We start from the raw sequence: 16,910 nt of genomic DNA, 5'->3' as shown, positions 1-16,910 counted from the left end.
TGGTTTGGCTTCCCCGACAGCTTGTCAGCATCCTCCGCCTACTACAAGATACAAAACATGATTCGGATGAACAGATTTACCACGGACCCAATTCAAATTCAGAATGGAGTCAAGGAAGGCTGTATCATTGCAACAGCACTTTTCTCAACCTTCCTTGCTGCAATGCTCCATCTCACCCTCAGCAAGCTCCCTGCTGGTGTGGAACTAAACTAAAACAGGATCTGTTCAAACTTCACCACGTGCAGGCCAGATCCAAGGTCATCCTACCCCCTGTCATTGAAGTACTGCATGCAGATGATGCTTGCATCTGCACACAATCAGAGCTTTAAGGCAGCGCTAACACCTTCACTGAAGCATACGCTAGTATGGGTCTTACATTAAACATCCATGAGACGAAGGTCACTTCCCAACCTGTCCCCACCCCCACATAGCGCTTGTGTGCCAGCACAGCCTTCGGTCATATGAGGAAGAGAGTTTGAAGACCAGATCTCAGCCCCAGTTCATAGCACTGCTCACCTAGTGACAATCTGCTCTACTATATATGTACCTCAGGTACCTCAAAACCCCAAGTACCACCAGTGCTGTTTGTGAAAGATTCTGACCATGTCTCACTCAGGCCAACAACCCCAGCACTGACACACTAACCACAATCAGCTCCACTGGGAGGGCCACATAATTTGAATGTCTGAGGCGAGACTCATAAAAAGGATGTTCTTCTCAGATCTTCAACATAGCAAGTGAGCCCAAGAGGGCAGAGGAAATCCTTCAAGGACGCCCTCAAAGCTTACTTAAAAGTGCAACACTCCTACCAACACATGGGAAAACATAGCCCAAGACTGCCAAAGGTGGTGGAAAAGCACCCAGGAAAGAGCTGACTCACTTTTAACATGAGAGCAAATGATCCTCAACTCCTTGGTAATGACTAAGGATAAGTCACAATGGATATTTAGTTCATCCTCGTCTAGGTTTCGTGGGTTTATTTTAATGTTGTATGTCAAGAGATTCCAAGTAATAATATATTCAATTTCTTTTAAAATCATCCATTTAAATCTGTTGAGCATATAGTATAATAACCTCAGTATATCAGGCATTAGGCCTCAGACAAAATCGACATCTTTTGGTGCTATGAATATGGAATACCAATGCCAAAAATGTCAGCAAGCTGAACAAACTCCTCCGCCCTCTCTCAAGAAACTGCTAACCAAGGTAGTTGATGAAATTCTTCAGGAAGTAGACAAATCAAGTATGAAAATGGGCAATAAATTAAGAGGGCAAGATTAACAACCCATTTATGTTTAATGACACGTACGATTGCTTTGCTCTATGTACAAGTACAATGTTAAACAGAAAGCAGAAAAGATTTTTCCTTAATGTTAACATCACACACACTACTCTAATAGATAATGAATGTGTGGTTCTGCTGTGATTTTTAATGCTTTATGTAGAGCACACTTCATCACTAGTCAGATTTTGAGTGCAAATCCCACCAATTATACATGAATGCTAATTTAAAAAGATATGCATGGGCGCACGGTGGCTCGCACTGAAGCCTCACAGCGTCAGGGACCTGGGTTCAATTCCAGCCTCGGGTCACTGTCTGCATGGAGTTTGCATATTCTCCCTGTGTCTGCATGAGTTTCCTCCAGGTGCTCCAGTCTCCTCCCAGTCCAAAGATGAGCGGATTAGGTGGCTTGGCCATGCTAAATTGACCATAGTTTCAGGGGGATGAGCAGGGTAAATATAACAGGTTATAGGAATAGGGCAGGTGGGGTGGGATTATGGTCAGTGCAGACTTGATGAGCTGAATGGCCTCCTTCTGTGCTGTATGGATTCTATGTAGGACTCTGCGATAGCCACGAGTTACAAAATATCCAAGAGATTTATTCTCTGACATGATTTGCCAGATTGTAACTACAATTTATACCTTAGATTAAATTTCCACTGGTTTTATAAATATCAGCACTCACATCATGTACATATTCAATATATGTGTATTCATGTGTAAAATTCATGTGTATTATTTAATTGATTAAAATGTAACAAAATTGCCCCATTTTTATCTCAACAATATTGCTAAGCTTTGCCTGGCTTCATTATTTTTATTTGAACATGCTGATATCGTAGAAGATATCAGGACCAAACTGGCAAGTCAAAGAAATGCAAATTTGTGTCATATTCTGGGATTCAAAAGGTATCGGTTGTTATTCTCTGCCTACAAAACTTCATAAAAACAGATTCTATTTCTGTGCAAAAAGCTGCCACTGAATGTGGCCAAATTATGGAAGATCGGTTGCATAAATTATACCTGCATAATTAAGATATTTAAAGGGATTGATAGTTGGATGTGGAGTCCAGGACAAGGGGGAAAATCTTAAAACTCGAGCTGAGTCAATGATCATGTCTCAGAGGATGGGGGAGCAGGGGGTGGTCATCCATATGTGGCATGCCATTCCCAGTCGTGGGACAAGATGTGGGCGTCATTTTCAATCTCTTGCCTTTGCTGGTTCCCCCTCAATTACAATTAAAATGTAAAGTGGTAGCAGAGTGCACAGGATCACATGGCAGGGAAGCCTTTCAGTGATGAAATCTGCAGACAGCTAACAATTCAGCGGGTACAGATGGGCAATACAAGAGCCTCCTAGACAAACAGGGACAAAATCACCATGGCCACAACTTTCCTATCCAATTCCATTGCCATTAATGGAAGACTTAGTGAGAGTACAAATATAACATGGATGTTTTTTGAATTTAAATTTTATTCAAATATTTCACTCTACATTGGTTTCACTTTATTGATGTGTGCATCATCACTAGTTCTTGCAAGTAGCTTGGTCAGAGAGCTAAGTGCACTGGACCAAAAGCAAAATACTATGGATGCTGGAAATCTGAAATGAGAACAGGAAGCTCTAGCAGCACTTGTGGAGTGAGAAATAGAGTTTATGTTCTTGACATTCAAGAAGTCAAGAACTTCTTGACTGTTATTTCTATTTCGCTCATCATGGATGCTACCAGGCTTGAAGTCCATCATTTCCTGTTTTCATTTAAGTGTGCTGGCATACCTGAAGGTTGGCATGCATAGATGATTACAGGGAAGTTATGGACATTTTTATTTATTGTAGAAGAAGCAATGGTGTGTTTTGCATTCACTTTTTATTGAATGCTCATGTCACTGTTCTTTGTTGTACCTGCCACCCGGTACGACATGGCTGAAGTTGCAGGCTCAGCTAGCCCTCTTTTCAATAGTATAAAAGAACATTGACTGAAATCACTCTCAGCAGGGACAACTGAAATGTTTTACATGAATTCAAAGTCCTGTAAGGACTCTGCTAGCCAACACCCAGAGCTGAGCCCACATGTGGACAGTATTGACACCACTCATTTTCTTACCTTAATGGTTTCCCCCCACCACCAAACCCAGGATGATAAGTCCTCCCTACTTCAGTCCTCCATGCCTCCAACCTTACTCTATGCCCTGTCTTGCATCTCTATTCTGTTTCATCATGCCCCTAACCCCCCCACCCCCCACATGCTGCCATTCCCCTCCCTTCTGCTGCAGAGTTTGACAAAAAAATTTGTGGACCCCAGACAACTGGTGCAAACCACCTTTACATGAACACGACCAGAGTACGACAAAGTCAGTGAAGCACAAGAGGCCTATCACAAAGGTAGGATGCGCCTAATAAACAGTTTTACATTAATGAGTACTCATATCATGCAAACGTATCACAAGTGGGAAGCCACCACACCACTGACTTAATTTCTGCACCTCAACCCCCATTGGGAAATCAAAATTTTAACTCCCACTTAATTCAGTAACCTGGCACACCAAATTTCCTACTTTTGCAGGCAAAATAAAAGCCCTCCCCATAGGATAGTTGAAATCAGGAACTCTCTCCCTTTAAGGAAATATCAACTGGAAATTTCAACTGACTTTGATGGCAGATTTTTGACATGAAAGGGTATTAAGGGTTTCAGATCTGAAGAGTTAAATCAAGTTAAGATACAAATAATTCAGGATCATGATCAAATGGCGGTGCAGAATTAAGGGGCTAAATGATCTACTCCTGTTCCTACATGCACTGCCGCTTCTGAACAAAAGTCACAGTTCTGTTCAAATTCAAAGTACATTTTAAACAGAATTTATACAGTCCCACCTTCAGCTATAATGTGTTCTACATTTAGTACATCATTGTACCCTGGCAAGCTGAGCAAGATAACGCTGAACAGAATGGTAATAAATAATCTAGCCACTCCAAATAAACAGTTTAATCTCCATAAACTACCATTAGTGAAACAACAGAAAATGCTGGAAACAATCAATCAGTAGATCAGGCAGCATATGGAGAGAAGTAAGAGAACTTGTCAAGATTGTAGCTACCTACATGTGTACAACATATTGGTTAACACTTAGACTATCAGTGAAATATTAGAAGAGTAAATTGAACAACTGAAAATGGGAGAGTTTGTGCACCGCTTACTGGAGCCAGAGTCACGGAATGTAATAACCACCATTCAGCTGTGCATCATTCTCAGCATGATAACATAACTGAGCCCAAATGTTTTCTACAGATGTTTAAGTTATCTTTGGATTAGATTGGCTTGTAAGGGACTCTGGGATCCCAATATTTAGATCTGATATGGACAAAATGCCAAAGTACCTGCCCTTACGTCTTGTAAAGTTTATTTATTACTCAAGTAAGGCTTACATTAACACTACAATGAGTTACTGTGAAATTCCCCTTCTTCACCTTAATGTAGTGTTTTGCTATAACTTTTCAAACCCCATTTAACTTCAGCAGCTCAGCTTTTAAAATCATAGCTGTGGAACCCATTTTCAAGTTCTCTTGACAGTATTAAAACCAGATCTTGCTGCAGCGCAAAGTAGTATAGACAAATATACTCATAATGCGCACAGGCAAAACAACTTCATTAAAATTTTCCAAATAGGGTTTGCATTTACTTGTTGGTTTATAATCAATTTCAAATGCAAAACATGTACTAGAAGCAAAACAAAATAGTGGTATGGCTTCCTAATCAAAGGTCTCAATAATGCAGATGCAGTGATCTTGAAATATTTTCAAGGCATGCTGTAACAAGGTTTTAAAAGCATTGGAGTAAATTTCCTGTTTTGTCCAGGCATTGGCCCAGATCTTCCAGTCACAGGACCTATACAGACAAGTCTAGGACACAAGATGCGCATCAAGAGCCTATGGATGCCCAACACACAGACCTCAGAGGGAACTGCCCAAAAACTTGCTGCTCCGTGAGACTCTCTGCGACTGTCTCTGACTCCGAGTTACAGTCAGAGACTACAGATGGTCCCAGACAGCCCTGCAACTGTTCACTGAATATTTACCCAGAATATGTTAGAAAGAAAAGACTAGTCTAACTGATGGGTAACTACTTACCCCTACCCCCCACCTCTCACTGAGTGCCCAACTTTCCTGACTAATCCTGACCCACCCTACACATCCACTATACACTAATCCTGACCTCACCCCCCCTACACAATCACTCATTCATCCACTCATTCATTAACTAACCTTCACACTAACCATTTAAACTTGCCCCATTGACAGCTAGTGTTGTGAAAAGGGGAATGCATCATAGAGTCATCTTTGTAAGTTTACTCCACTATATGGAGATCTCTGCATTTCTGAAAGACCCAGGCAGAAATGCAGAGCTGTATCAGGGTGCAGAAAAGTACAGCCAGGGCAGCAATTCAACAGTGACAACTTTTCTCAGAAGATCAAGGCATTCTGTTCAAAAACCTAATATAGAAGCGTGTCAGCTCACAAACTTCATTTTCCAGTGGCTATCAGCAACAGTTCGAGCCTCACTCCTGCTTTAGGTTGAGTCTCCATTTATTTCCAAAAGAAAATGACAGCAGATTTCAAACCAAACTGCCTAACTCATAGTTGCACTGACTCTTATGAAAGTCAACTGATTGAAAACTACTTAACTGACAATTACGTGGCACCTTTAACCAAACCAAAATGCCACACCACTTCAGAAGGGAAACACCTTTTGTCATCTTCGCTAAATGTCATCTTAATTCATGAATTAGGATGAAATTTAGTGAAGATGACAAAAAGTGTGGTTGAAGTGAAATGCATTGAATAGACTAGACATGGCCAAAAACGTAGGAAGATGGAAAGGCGAATACACAGATAACTAAGTAACAAGCAGGTGGATGCATAATGCAGAAACAGAACACAAATATTCTAACAAGACCAAATGAATTCCAACAAATTTAATAATGTACTGACGATTGCATATAATTCTGTTCTTCTATCAGCAGTGCTGGTAGCCTTAACGTCCTACTCCATCACACTGTGCTGGGAAATGTTGATTAAATCTCAACATACTCAAGAGTAATCAAAAATTATTTCTTCAATTCCATGTAATCCTGGCTTCACCCAGATCATAATCACTCAATTAGACATATGACGCTGTCAAACTTTACACAGTTACAATAAAATGAAGCTGACAAGCAGATTCAGAAATTGTTAAAAAGTCACCTATTAATTTTTTTCTTTATTCTTTCATGGAAGGTGGGCATTACTGGCAAGGCAAGCATTTGCTGTCCATCTGTAACTGTCCTTGAATGGCTTGCTAGGCCATTTCAGGTAAAGGTGGCAGATTTCCTCATCTGAAGGATTTTAGTGAAATAGATGTGTTTTTAGGACAAACCAACAATATTTCCATGGTCACCAATACTGAGACTAACTTTACACTCCAGAATGTTTTAAACTGAATTCAGATTCCATCAGTTGTCATGTGGGATTTGAATCTGTGACACGAGACCATTAGGCTAGGCCTCTGGATTACCAGTCCAGTGTCATTACTAGTGTGCCACATCGCTCCATGTTAATATACTGGGTTAGATTTTGAGGTAAAAAAATGGGCGAGGCTGTCAGCACTCTGTTGTATACATGGAAAGCATATAGTAACTTCCAGCAACTACATGTTATTTATATGGAAAGCATACAGTAACTTTCAGCAACTACACACATGCAATTAAATGCAGATATAAAGAGGTTGTTGTGCAAGATGTCAAATTCCTCCTAAATATTCCTAAACATAACATCTGGTCATCTGATTCATCAAGATACAAACTGAACTCAAAATGTTAGGGCGTGTCCAATTCAGTGCAAGTACCCTTTTAACAGCATGCAAGTCTTAATTACTATCAAACAACTGCACTGACGCTGAAAATTAGCAAGTGTGGAATCCCATTCCTTCAAATTTAATCACTGTTTGAACTATTTTTAAACATAACATCTAACTTTAATTATTACTTTTTGTCTCCTCACTTACTCTTGAACCAATCATTTTGTCCCTTTCTAATTTGCTTTCTGTAGCTGAGTTAGCATTGAATTCGATATTCGTATTGACATCTGTTCAGTTTCTGTTCTGCTCATTAACATGTCTCCAACTGATTGGTTGACATATGCAAATGTACAGGTTGAACAGATTCCAATTGCCCTATAAAGTTGTTTTTTAGGTGGTTGGGTGATGAACATTTCCAGTGCTGAAGCCATGGACAAATGCAAGTCTAACAACAGCCCCTACTCTGAGCAAAATCCAGTGCACTACAATTCCACTAGGTTTATCTTGCTGGTAAGGCCAACTCAACCTTCTGATCAAGGAACACGAACATTGGATGCACATTATCTCAAACTGTGACTGAACAATATAAATTATCTTTCGTTACGATCTTCCAAACTGGAAGATATGTTTCGTGATTTGGAGCTATTAATATAACAGAAGAATAAATAAATATGGCTGAAGATTTGTTCAAGAAGGTGTCCATTTCTGCTGTACTGTATAAATGATACATATTACAGAATACTATCAGGCAGGGATTTTGAATGTGTAATCTAATCAAAGATTTTAGATAGCAAACCACAAGAGCAAACTCAACTGATATATAAACATCAGCTGAATCCATCAATTAGATTACAGACTTATAATCTCTCCCTGGATTTAAAAATAGTCATTATTATATGGGAAGCAGAGGGATAGGAGAGAAGATGAAAGGGGATAAAGGTTACAGTTTGCAACGTGTCAACATCAACCAACTTTGCTTACTTCAATAGGCAATTTACTTCATGACCTTAACAGAAGATATTCACAGGTTAATATGTAGTTACCATAAATTTGCATGATAATTCAGGTTACCAGAAAACACTAGTTCAACAGAAATTATAACCTTATATTGAAATTATGGCTAGTTAACATACATTTCCTATGTAATAACTGAATCCAAAAAATATTCAACGGTGACACCCTTAAATACCACACGGCAAAAATCACCAGTGCGTGGGGAGTGGTGATCAAAAGAAACGTTCTATTAACATCAGATCCTATTGACTTTGTATAATTTGAACTTCCTTACGGTTAAATTGCTCTAGTAGCTCAATGCAGTGATGCTGGGACACAGACCAATAAATTGAATGTGAATTTATTCCATGTCTGAGTTAATCGACTCTCTCCTCCTCCACCACCACCCACAAAACATGAGTTGTATCATTTCACTGTTTTTTCTTTTTCTTTTCAGATCCAACAGCAAATTGCAAAGAGGATACAGAAGCACCAGAGATGGCGCACAAAAAAATTACAAAGATTATAAAAGAACAATAGGTCATATCCTCAGGAAAGACTTGCAAGTTGGGCTCTTTTCTCTAGAAAATACAGGGTTCAAGGACAGCCCACAAAAAGGTTTTCAAAATTATAAAAGGGTTTGATGGAGCAGACAGAGAACGAATGCTTCTACTTGTAACAGAACCCTAAACTGGAAGGCACTGAGAAAGCAGCTAACAAATCCAATAAGAAATTCAGGAGAAACATATTGCCCAAGAGATTCATTAAAGTACAGGACTTGCTAACACTGAGTAGTAGAGAGTAGCACAAATGCATTAAAAGAGCAGCCACATAATATAAGGGAAGTTGCGAGATGCAGTGGATAGCACTCCTACCTCTGAGCCAGAAGCTCCATGTACAAGTACCACCCCAGGATGGCCATGCAAGATACATTCAGAACAAGTTGAGGGTCAGACAGGTTCAGTATCAAAACATGCCAGTTGGAATTGGCAAGAGAGATTTCTGGTTACTGCGACACAGAAAGAACGTTGGAGCCAGTCCAGCATGTCAATAGCCTACACTGTTAATGTAGAAGTGCATACTGCCCACTGTAACTCTGAATCTGAGTGAACCATAACACACCAACATAGAGGTACAATAAAAAGGGGGCAAAGAACAGAGCAATATACAGATAGAATGAGATTGAGTATAATGGGCTAGTATGGACACTAGCAAAGAGTATTTGAGTCAAATGATTCATTTCTATACTGTAAATACTATATAATTCAATGTAACTGCTGAAATAAGGAAATTGTGTAGTTTGAACAAGTGATGACAAAACAGCCAAAATAGTTTTAAGTTTGTTCCAGTTTTATGTTTACACATTGTTTTAGTTGGAAACTTCATTTTAGTAACTTCAAGAGCATTACAGGGAATCTTCCATCAAATTAGTGCACTATACCTTTTGGAATACAGAACAAGACATTTCCTCCAGAAGATCGGGCCTTGACTTACACGCCACTTCAACTTATCTAACGTTTAAGTAGATTTTAGACATCAAAACATAAAAAATAAGAGCAAGATTCGAGTAAATTTGGCCCCTTGAGCCTTCTCCACCATTCATTATGATCATGACTCACCATCCAACACAACAGTCTGATCCTGCCCTATATCCTTTGATTCCCTTCACCCCCAAGTGCTATATTGGATCGCTTTATGAAAAAATACAAAGTTTTGGCCTCAATTACTTTCTGTGGTAGTGAATTCCACAGGCTCATCACTCCCAGTGAAGACATTTCTCCTTACCTCTGTCCTAAATGATCTATCCACCTTGTGCCCTTGGATTGTGATTACTGGTTCTGAGCACTCCACCATCGGGAACATCCTTCTTGCATCTAGTCCTTTTAGAATTTTACACGTTTCTATGAGATTCCCCCTTTTTCTGAACACCAGCGAATTCAATCCTAATCGACTCAATCTCTCCTCATACATCTGTCCTGCCATCCCAGGAATCAGTCTGGCAAACCATCTTTGCACTCCCTCAAGAGCAAAAACAAGTCTCTCTCAGATAGGGAGACCAAAACTGCCCAGAATATTTTAGGTGTGGCCTCACCAAGGCCCTGTGTTATTGCAGCAAGACATCCTTGCTCCTACCCTCAAAACCTCTTGGTATGAAGGCCAACATAACATTTGCCTTTTTTACTGCCTGCTGCACCTGCATGCTTACCTTCAGTGACTGGTGTACAAGAACACCCAAGTCTTCATGCACATTCCCGTCTCCTAATTTATGGCCATTCAGATGTTTCTAACTGTAAGGGACCTACATTTGTCTTCACCAATCTTTTCTCCTCACATATCTTTAGAAACTTTTGCAGTTATGTATTCAAAAATACTCTTGTACTCTATTTTATCCTTCTTTATCAGTCCCTTTATCCTCCTTTGCTGAATTCTAAACTGTTCCCAATCTCTAGGTCTGTTGTTTTTCTTGGCCTCTCCCTTGGACCTAATACTATCTCTAATTTTCCTTATAAGTTACGGTTTGGCCATCTTTCCCGTTTTACTTTTGCGCCAGATAGGAATAAACAATTGTTGCAGTTCACTCATGCGCTCTTTGAATGTTTGCCATTGCCTATCCATCATCGTACCTTTAAGTAATGTTTCCCAATCTTACACAGCCAACTCACGCCTCACATCATCATAGTTACCTTTATTATTAAGATTCGGGTCCCCAGTCTCAGAAACTCTGTCTTGATGAAAAATTCTATAATTTCATACTCACTCATCCCCGAGGGGTCACGAACAACTAGACTGCCACTTATTCCTTTCTCATTACACAGTACTCAGTCTAGAATGGCCTGCTCTTTGGTTGGTTCCAGAATTCTATGAATTCCTCCTGAACAGTATTGTGACTAATTTAATTTACTGATGCCTTGTAAATAAATCCAAGCAAACCCCAGGCTTCATCCGAAAATGTCTCCAGTCAACTCACGTCAATCCTATATGGTAGTATTCAAGCTGGAATTCATGAAATGTGCAGAAGAAAATGGCAGGAACATAGTTGCTCACCATAAGTAGAGACTTAGTGAAAAAAACATTCAGGACTGGCCAAGGTAAAGGATGTGTTGTATGCAACCATAGAACATAGAACATAGAACATTACAGCGCAGAACAGGCCCTTCGGCCCACGATGTTGCGCCGACCAGTTACAAAAACAATGACCCACTAGCCTATACCAATCCCTTTTCGTCCATAAACCAAGACCACCAAAAAAGCAAACTGTAGATGTAAGGTGTACTAACATTGAACAGAAATTGGAAGAGCGTATGTTTATACCTCAAACCGCATGCCGTAAGTTAAATACAGTTCAGCTCTGTCTGAAGGCTAGATAAATTGCTAGGCTTCAGAATTACTCACTTAAATGATGATCCATTGTAATGTTTTATGCAAAGGAGATGCTAGACAACTACCTCTTCTGTCAAGAGGAAGACTGGGGAAGAGCACAAACAGCATCTAGGATCCTGAACATGTACAGCATCTAAATGGGACATTAGGTATGGATAATCCATCAAAGTTGGATCATCAGCAGACCAGGGAAACCCAAGACTCAACCAGAGGGATACAACGACATGGAGGATGAAGACTCAACCAGAGGGATCTATGACATGGAGGATAAATACTCAACCAGAGGAATACTATGACATGGAGAATGAAGACTCAACCTGAGGAATACTATGACTTGGAGGACGAAGGGAATGACACTCCTATATCCAGCCCCAAGCCAGCAGCAAACATTCACTCAAACACAGAATGAAGATTTCAAAAGCTTCTCTGTTAGAGAGTGAACTGTCAAAAATGTTCATAGTCAGCAATTCATGTGATAATATAGTTTCCTTGAGGTAACATTTGTTTCATGTTTATCACTGTTTGGAAACCAGATTAGGTTTTCCAAAAAATGTGTCCTATGGTTTTTTTATAACCATTGATAAATGTCATAATAAGAGATTTGAATTTTTCTGGTCTAGTCTTAAACATAGCACCAACTTAAATACTGAAGAATATGACATATTACACAAGTATAGCACCTCATGCAATTTTAAGCTAACCTGATGTATCAACTGCCCAGTGACCACAAACACAACACAGCTACAAGGGACATACAAGAAGAAATGAAAACATCCCCAGATCATTCCCAGATATTCATCCTCTATCCCTCTACCATCCCCAGATATTCAGATCTTCCCTGTCTTTTTCTCTCCCTCTCTCTCTCTGAATCGTCCCTGACTCTCCCTCTCTCTCTCTGGATCTGCCATATCTCTCTCTCTCTCTCTCTGGATCTTCCCTGTCTCGCTCTCTCTCTCTGGATCGTCCCTGTCTCTCTCTCTCTCACTCTCTCTCTGGATCTTCCCTGTCTCTCTCTCTCTGGATCGTCCCTGTCTCTCTCTCTCTCTCTCTCTGGATCTTCCCTGTCTCTCTCTCTCTCTCTCTGGATCTTCCCTGTCTCTCTCTCTCTCTCTCTGGATCTTCCCTGTCTCTCTCTCTCTCTCTCTGGATCTTCCCTGTCTCTCTCTCTCTCTGGATCTTCCCTGTCTCTCTCTCTCTCTCTGGATCTTCCCTGTCTCTCTCTCTCTCTCTGGATCTTCCCTGTCTCTCTCTCTCTCTCTGGATCTTCCCTGTCTCTCTCTCTCTCTCTGGATCTTCCCTGTCTCTCTCTCTCTCTCTCTGGATCTTCCCTGTCTCTCTCTCTCTCTCTGGATCTTCCCTGTCTCTCTCTCACTCTCTCTCTGGATCTTCCCTGTCTCTCTCTCTCTCTCTCTGGATCTTCCCTGTCTCTCTCTCTCTCTGGATCTTCCCTGTCTCTCTCTCTCTCTCTCTCCCTGCATCTTCCCTCTCTCTCTCTCCCTGCATCTTCCCTGTCTCTCTCTCTCTCTCTCCCCCTGCATCTTCCCTGTCTCTCTCTCTCTCTCCCTACATCTTCCCTGTCTCTCTCTCTCCCTGCATCTTCCCTGTCTCTCTCTCTCTCTCTCTGGATCTTCCCTGTCTCTCTCTCTCTCTGGATCTTCCCTGTCTCTCTCTCTCTCTCTCTCCCTGCATCTTCCCTCTCTCTCTCTCCCTGCATCTTCCCTGTCTCTCTCTCTCTCGCCCTGCATCTTCCCTGTCTCTCTCTCTCTCTCCCTACATCTTCCCTGTCTCTCTCTCTCCCTGCATCTTCCCTGTCTCTCTCTCCCTGCATCTTCCCTGTCTCTCTCTCCCTGCATCTTCCCTGTCTCTCTCTCCCTGCATCTTCCCTGTCTCTCTCTCCCTGCATCTTCCCTGTCTCTCTCTCCCTGCATCTTCCCTGTCTCTCTCTCTCTCTCCCTACATCTTCCCTGTCTCTCTCTCTCCCTGCATCTTCCCTGTCTCTCTCTCCCTGCATCTTCCCTGTCTCTCTCTCCCTGCATCTTCCCTGTCTCTCTCTCCCTGCATCTTCCCTGTCTCTCTCTCCCTGCATCTTCCCTGTCTCTCTCTCCCTGCATCTTCCCTGTCTCTCTCTCCCTGCATCTTCCCTGTCTCTCTCTCTGGATCTTCCCTGTCTCTCTCTCTCTGGATCTTCCCTGTCTCTCTCTCTCTGGATCTTCCCTCTCTCTCTGGATCTTCCCTGTCTCTCTGGATCTTCCCTGTCTCTCTCTCTGGATCTTCCCTGTCTCTCTCTCTGGATCTTCCCTGTCTCTCTCTCTGGATCTTGCCTGTCTCTCTCTCTGGATCTTGCCTGTCTCTCTCTCTGGATCTTGCCTGTCTCTCTCTCTGGATCTTGCCTGTCTCTCTCTCTGGATCTTGCCTGTCTCTCTCTCTGGATCTTGCCTGTCTCTCTCTCTCTCTGGATCTTCCCTGTCTCTCTCTCTCTGGATCTTCCCTGTCTCTCTCTCTCTGGATCTTCCCTGTCTCTCTCTCTGGATCTTCCCTGTCTCTCTCTCTGGATCTTCCCTGTCTCTCTCTCTGGATCTTGCCTGTCTCTCTCTCTGGATCTTGCCTGTCTCTCTCTCTGGATCTTGCCTGTCTCTCTCTCTGGATCTTGCCTGTCTCTCTCTCTCTCTGGATCTTCCCTGTCTCTCTCTCCCTGGATCTTCCCTGTCTCTCTCTCCCTGGATCTTCCCTGTCTCTCTCTCTGGATCTTCCCTATCTCTCTCTCTGGATCTTCCCTGTCTCTCTCTCTGGATCTTCCCTGTCTCTCTCTCTGGATCTTCCCTGTCTCTCTCTCTGGATCTTGCCTGTCTCTCTCTCTGGATCTTGCCTGTCTCTCTCTCTGGATCTTGCCTGTCTCTCTCTCTGGATCTTGCCTGTCTCTCTCTCTGGATCTTGCCTGTCTCTCTCTCTCTCTGGATCTTCCCTGTCTCTCTCTCCCTGGATCTTCCCTGTCTCTCTCTCCCTGGATCTTCCCTGTCTCTCTCTCTGGATCTTCCCTGTCTCTCTCTCCCTGGATCTTCCCTGTCTCTCTCTCTCTGGATCTTCCCTCTCTCTTTGGATCTTCCCTCTCTCTCTCTCTCTCTGGATCTTCCCCCTCTCTCTCTCTCTCTGGATCTTCCCTCTCTCTCTCTCTCTCTGGATCTCTGTCTGGATCTTCCCTATCTCTCTCTCTCTGGATCTCTGTCTGGATCTTCCCTGTCTCTCTCTCTCTCTGGATCTCTGTCTGGATCTTCCCTGTCTCTCTCTCTGGATCTTCCCTGTCTCTCTCTCTGGATCTTCCCTGTCTCTCTCTCTCTCTCTGGATCTTCCCTCTCTCTTTGGATCTTCCCTCTCTCTCTCTGGATCTTCCCTCTCTCTCTCTGGATCTTCCCTCTCTCTCTCTGGATCTTCCCTCTCTCTCTCTGGATCTTCCCTCTCTCTCTCTGGATCTTCCCTCTCTCTCTCTGGATCTTCCCTCTCTCTCTCTGGATCTTCCCTCTCTCTCTCTGGATCTTCCCTCTCTCTCTCTGGATCTTCCCTCTCTCTCTCTCTCTGGATCTCTGTCTGGATCTTCCCTCTCTCTCTCTGGATCTTCCCTCTCTCTCTCTGGATCTTCCCTATCTCTCTCTGGATCTCTGTCTGGATCTTCCCTGTCTCTCTCTCTGGATCTTCCCTGTCTCTCTCTCTCTGGATCTTCCCTGTCTCTCTCTCTGGATCTTCCCTGTCTCTCTCTCTCTGGATCTTCCCTGTCTCTCTCTCCCTGGATCTTCCCTGTCTCTCTCTCCCTGGATCTTCCCTGTCTCTCTCTCTGGATCTTCCCTGTCTCTCTCTCCCTGGATCTTCCCTGTCTCTCTCTCCCTGGATCTTCCCTGTCTCTCTCTCTGGATCTTCCCTGTCTCTCTCTCTGGATCTTCCCTGTCTCTCTCTCTCTTTCTCTGCTCCACCATCTCCAGTAACTCACCAGAAGAAGGTGACGGTTCCATCATCAAACACCTCGGACTCGGTGCTCCGCCGGTCCTGCTCCTCCCGCCGCCCACCGCCGCTCTTCCTCGCCGGCTCCCCCCGCTGCTGCTGCTGCTGCCGACCTGCCGCCAGCTCCGGGACGCCCAACAAACCGTTGGGTTCTCCCGCGGACGGCTTCCTCACTGCATTGCGGATCATGGTGCGCGGATTCCCAGGCGCTGCGCTGCCTCCCTCCCGCTGCCCGCCGGCACCAGCTGCCAACTCGCTAGCCGGCCTCCCGTCCCATCACTACGCATGTACCAGCCGCCACCGGAAGCCGGTCCCCCCCCCCGCCCATCACATCTGGTTGCCAGAGCGAGGCTAAGGGGGCAGTTGCTGCGTGAGAACGAGGTTAAGGGGGCACTTCCTGCGTTGGAACGAGGCTAAGGGGCATTTCCTGCAGTGGGAACGAGGCTAAGGGGGCACTTCCTTTGAGCGGAGTCAGCTTCATTTGCTAGTTTACTAAAGCAAGGCTTAAATGTACGTTTTCGTGCCAAAGCAATGCTAGGCTGCAGTCTACAGTAATAAATGTATTTAATAAATCTTTATTATTGGTCACAAGTAGGCTTATATTAACAGTGCGATGAAGTTACTCTGAAAATCCCCTGGTCGCCACACTCGGGTGCCTATTCAGGCACACTGAGGGAGGGTTTAGCACGGCCAATGCGCCGAACCAGCACGTTTTTCGGATTGTGGGAGGAAACCAGAACACCCGAACCTGGGTCCCTGGTACTGCGAGGCAGCAGTGCTAACTGCTGTGCCACCGTACCATCCAAAATACAGCAGATGCTGGAGATTTGAAACAACAACAAAAACTGCTTTAAAATCTCAGTAGGTCTGGTAGCATCTGAGGAGAGAGAAAAACAGAGTTGGAAACATTTCAAGTCCAACATGACTTTTCTTCGGAACAAATTTATTTAGGTGGAAATAAGAATCTCTTGTGCATTAAAATAAATAAATGCAAATTAGCTTCATGGTATCACCAATGACATGTTGGTTTTGGTACATAAGAACATAAGAAATAGGAGCAGGAGTTGGCCATCTAGCCCTTCGAGCCTGCCCCGCCATTCAATAAGATCATGGCTGATCTGTCGTGGCTCAGTTCCACTTTCCCGCCCTCTCCCCATAACCCTTAATCCCCTCTCTTATCAAAAACCCATCAACCCGCGTCTTAAAAATATTTAGCGAGGCAGCCTCCACCACTTCAACGGGCAAAGAATTCCAGAGATTCACCACCCTTTGAGTGAAGAAGTTTCTCCTCAACTCCATTCTAAACCGCCCCCCTTTTATCTTGAGGCTGTGCCCCCTAGTCCTACTGTCTTTTTTGAGCGGGAAGAGTCTCTCCACCTCTATCCTATCCATCCCATTCATCATCTTATACGTCTCAATGAGATCTCCCCTCA

At 43.2% G+C, this 16,910-nt stretch overlaps 1 protein-coding gene across 1 annotated transcript in view; it reads right to left on the bottom strand.

The window, feature by feature from the left end:
* The window catches only part of LOC145344333 (phosphatidylserine synthase 2-like), a 62,072-nt gene extending 46,300 nt beyond the window's left edge, over positions 1-15,772 (bottom strand). The window contains exon 1 of the mRNA XM_080191462.1: positions 15,467-15,772. Coding sequence (XP_080047588.1) covers positions 15,467-15,666 — 200 coding nt within the window. The 5' untranslated portion in view covers positions 15,667-15,772. The remainder of the gene's footprint in view (positions 1-15,466) is intronic.
* Between the last annotated feature and the right edge of the window lie 1,138 nt (positions 15,773-16,910).

This window comes from Carcharhinus amblyrhynchos, chromosome 6, assembly GCF_965287045.1.
Source record: "Carcharhinus amblyrhynchos chromosome 6, sCarAmb.v2.hapA, whole genome shotgun sequence".
Classification (NCBI taxonomy): domain Eukaryota; kingdom Metazoa; phylum Chordata; class Chondrichthyes; order Carcharhiniformes; family Carcharhinidae; genus Carcharhinus; species Carcharhinus amblyrhynchos.
This window is presented reverse-complemented; position numbering and strand designations above follow the sequence as displayed.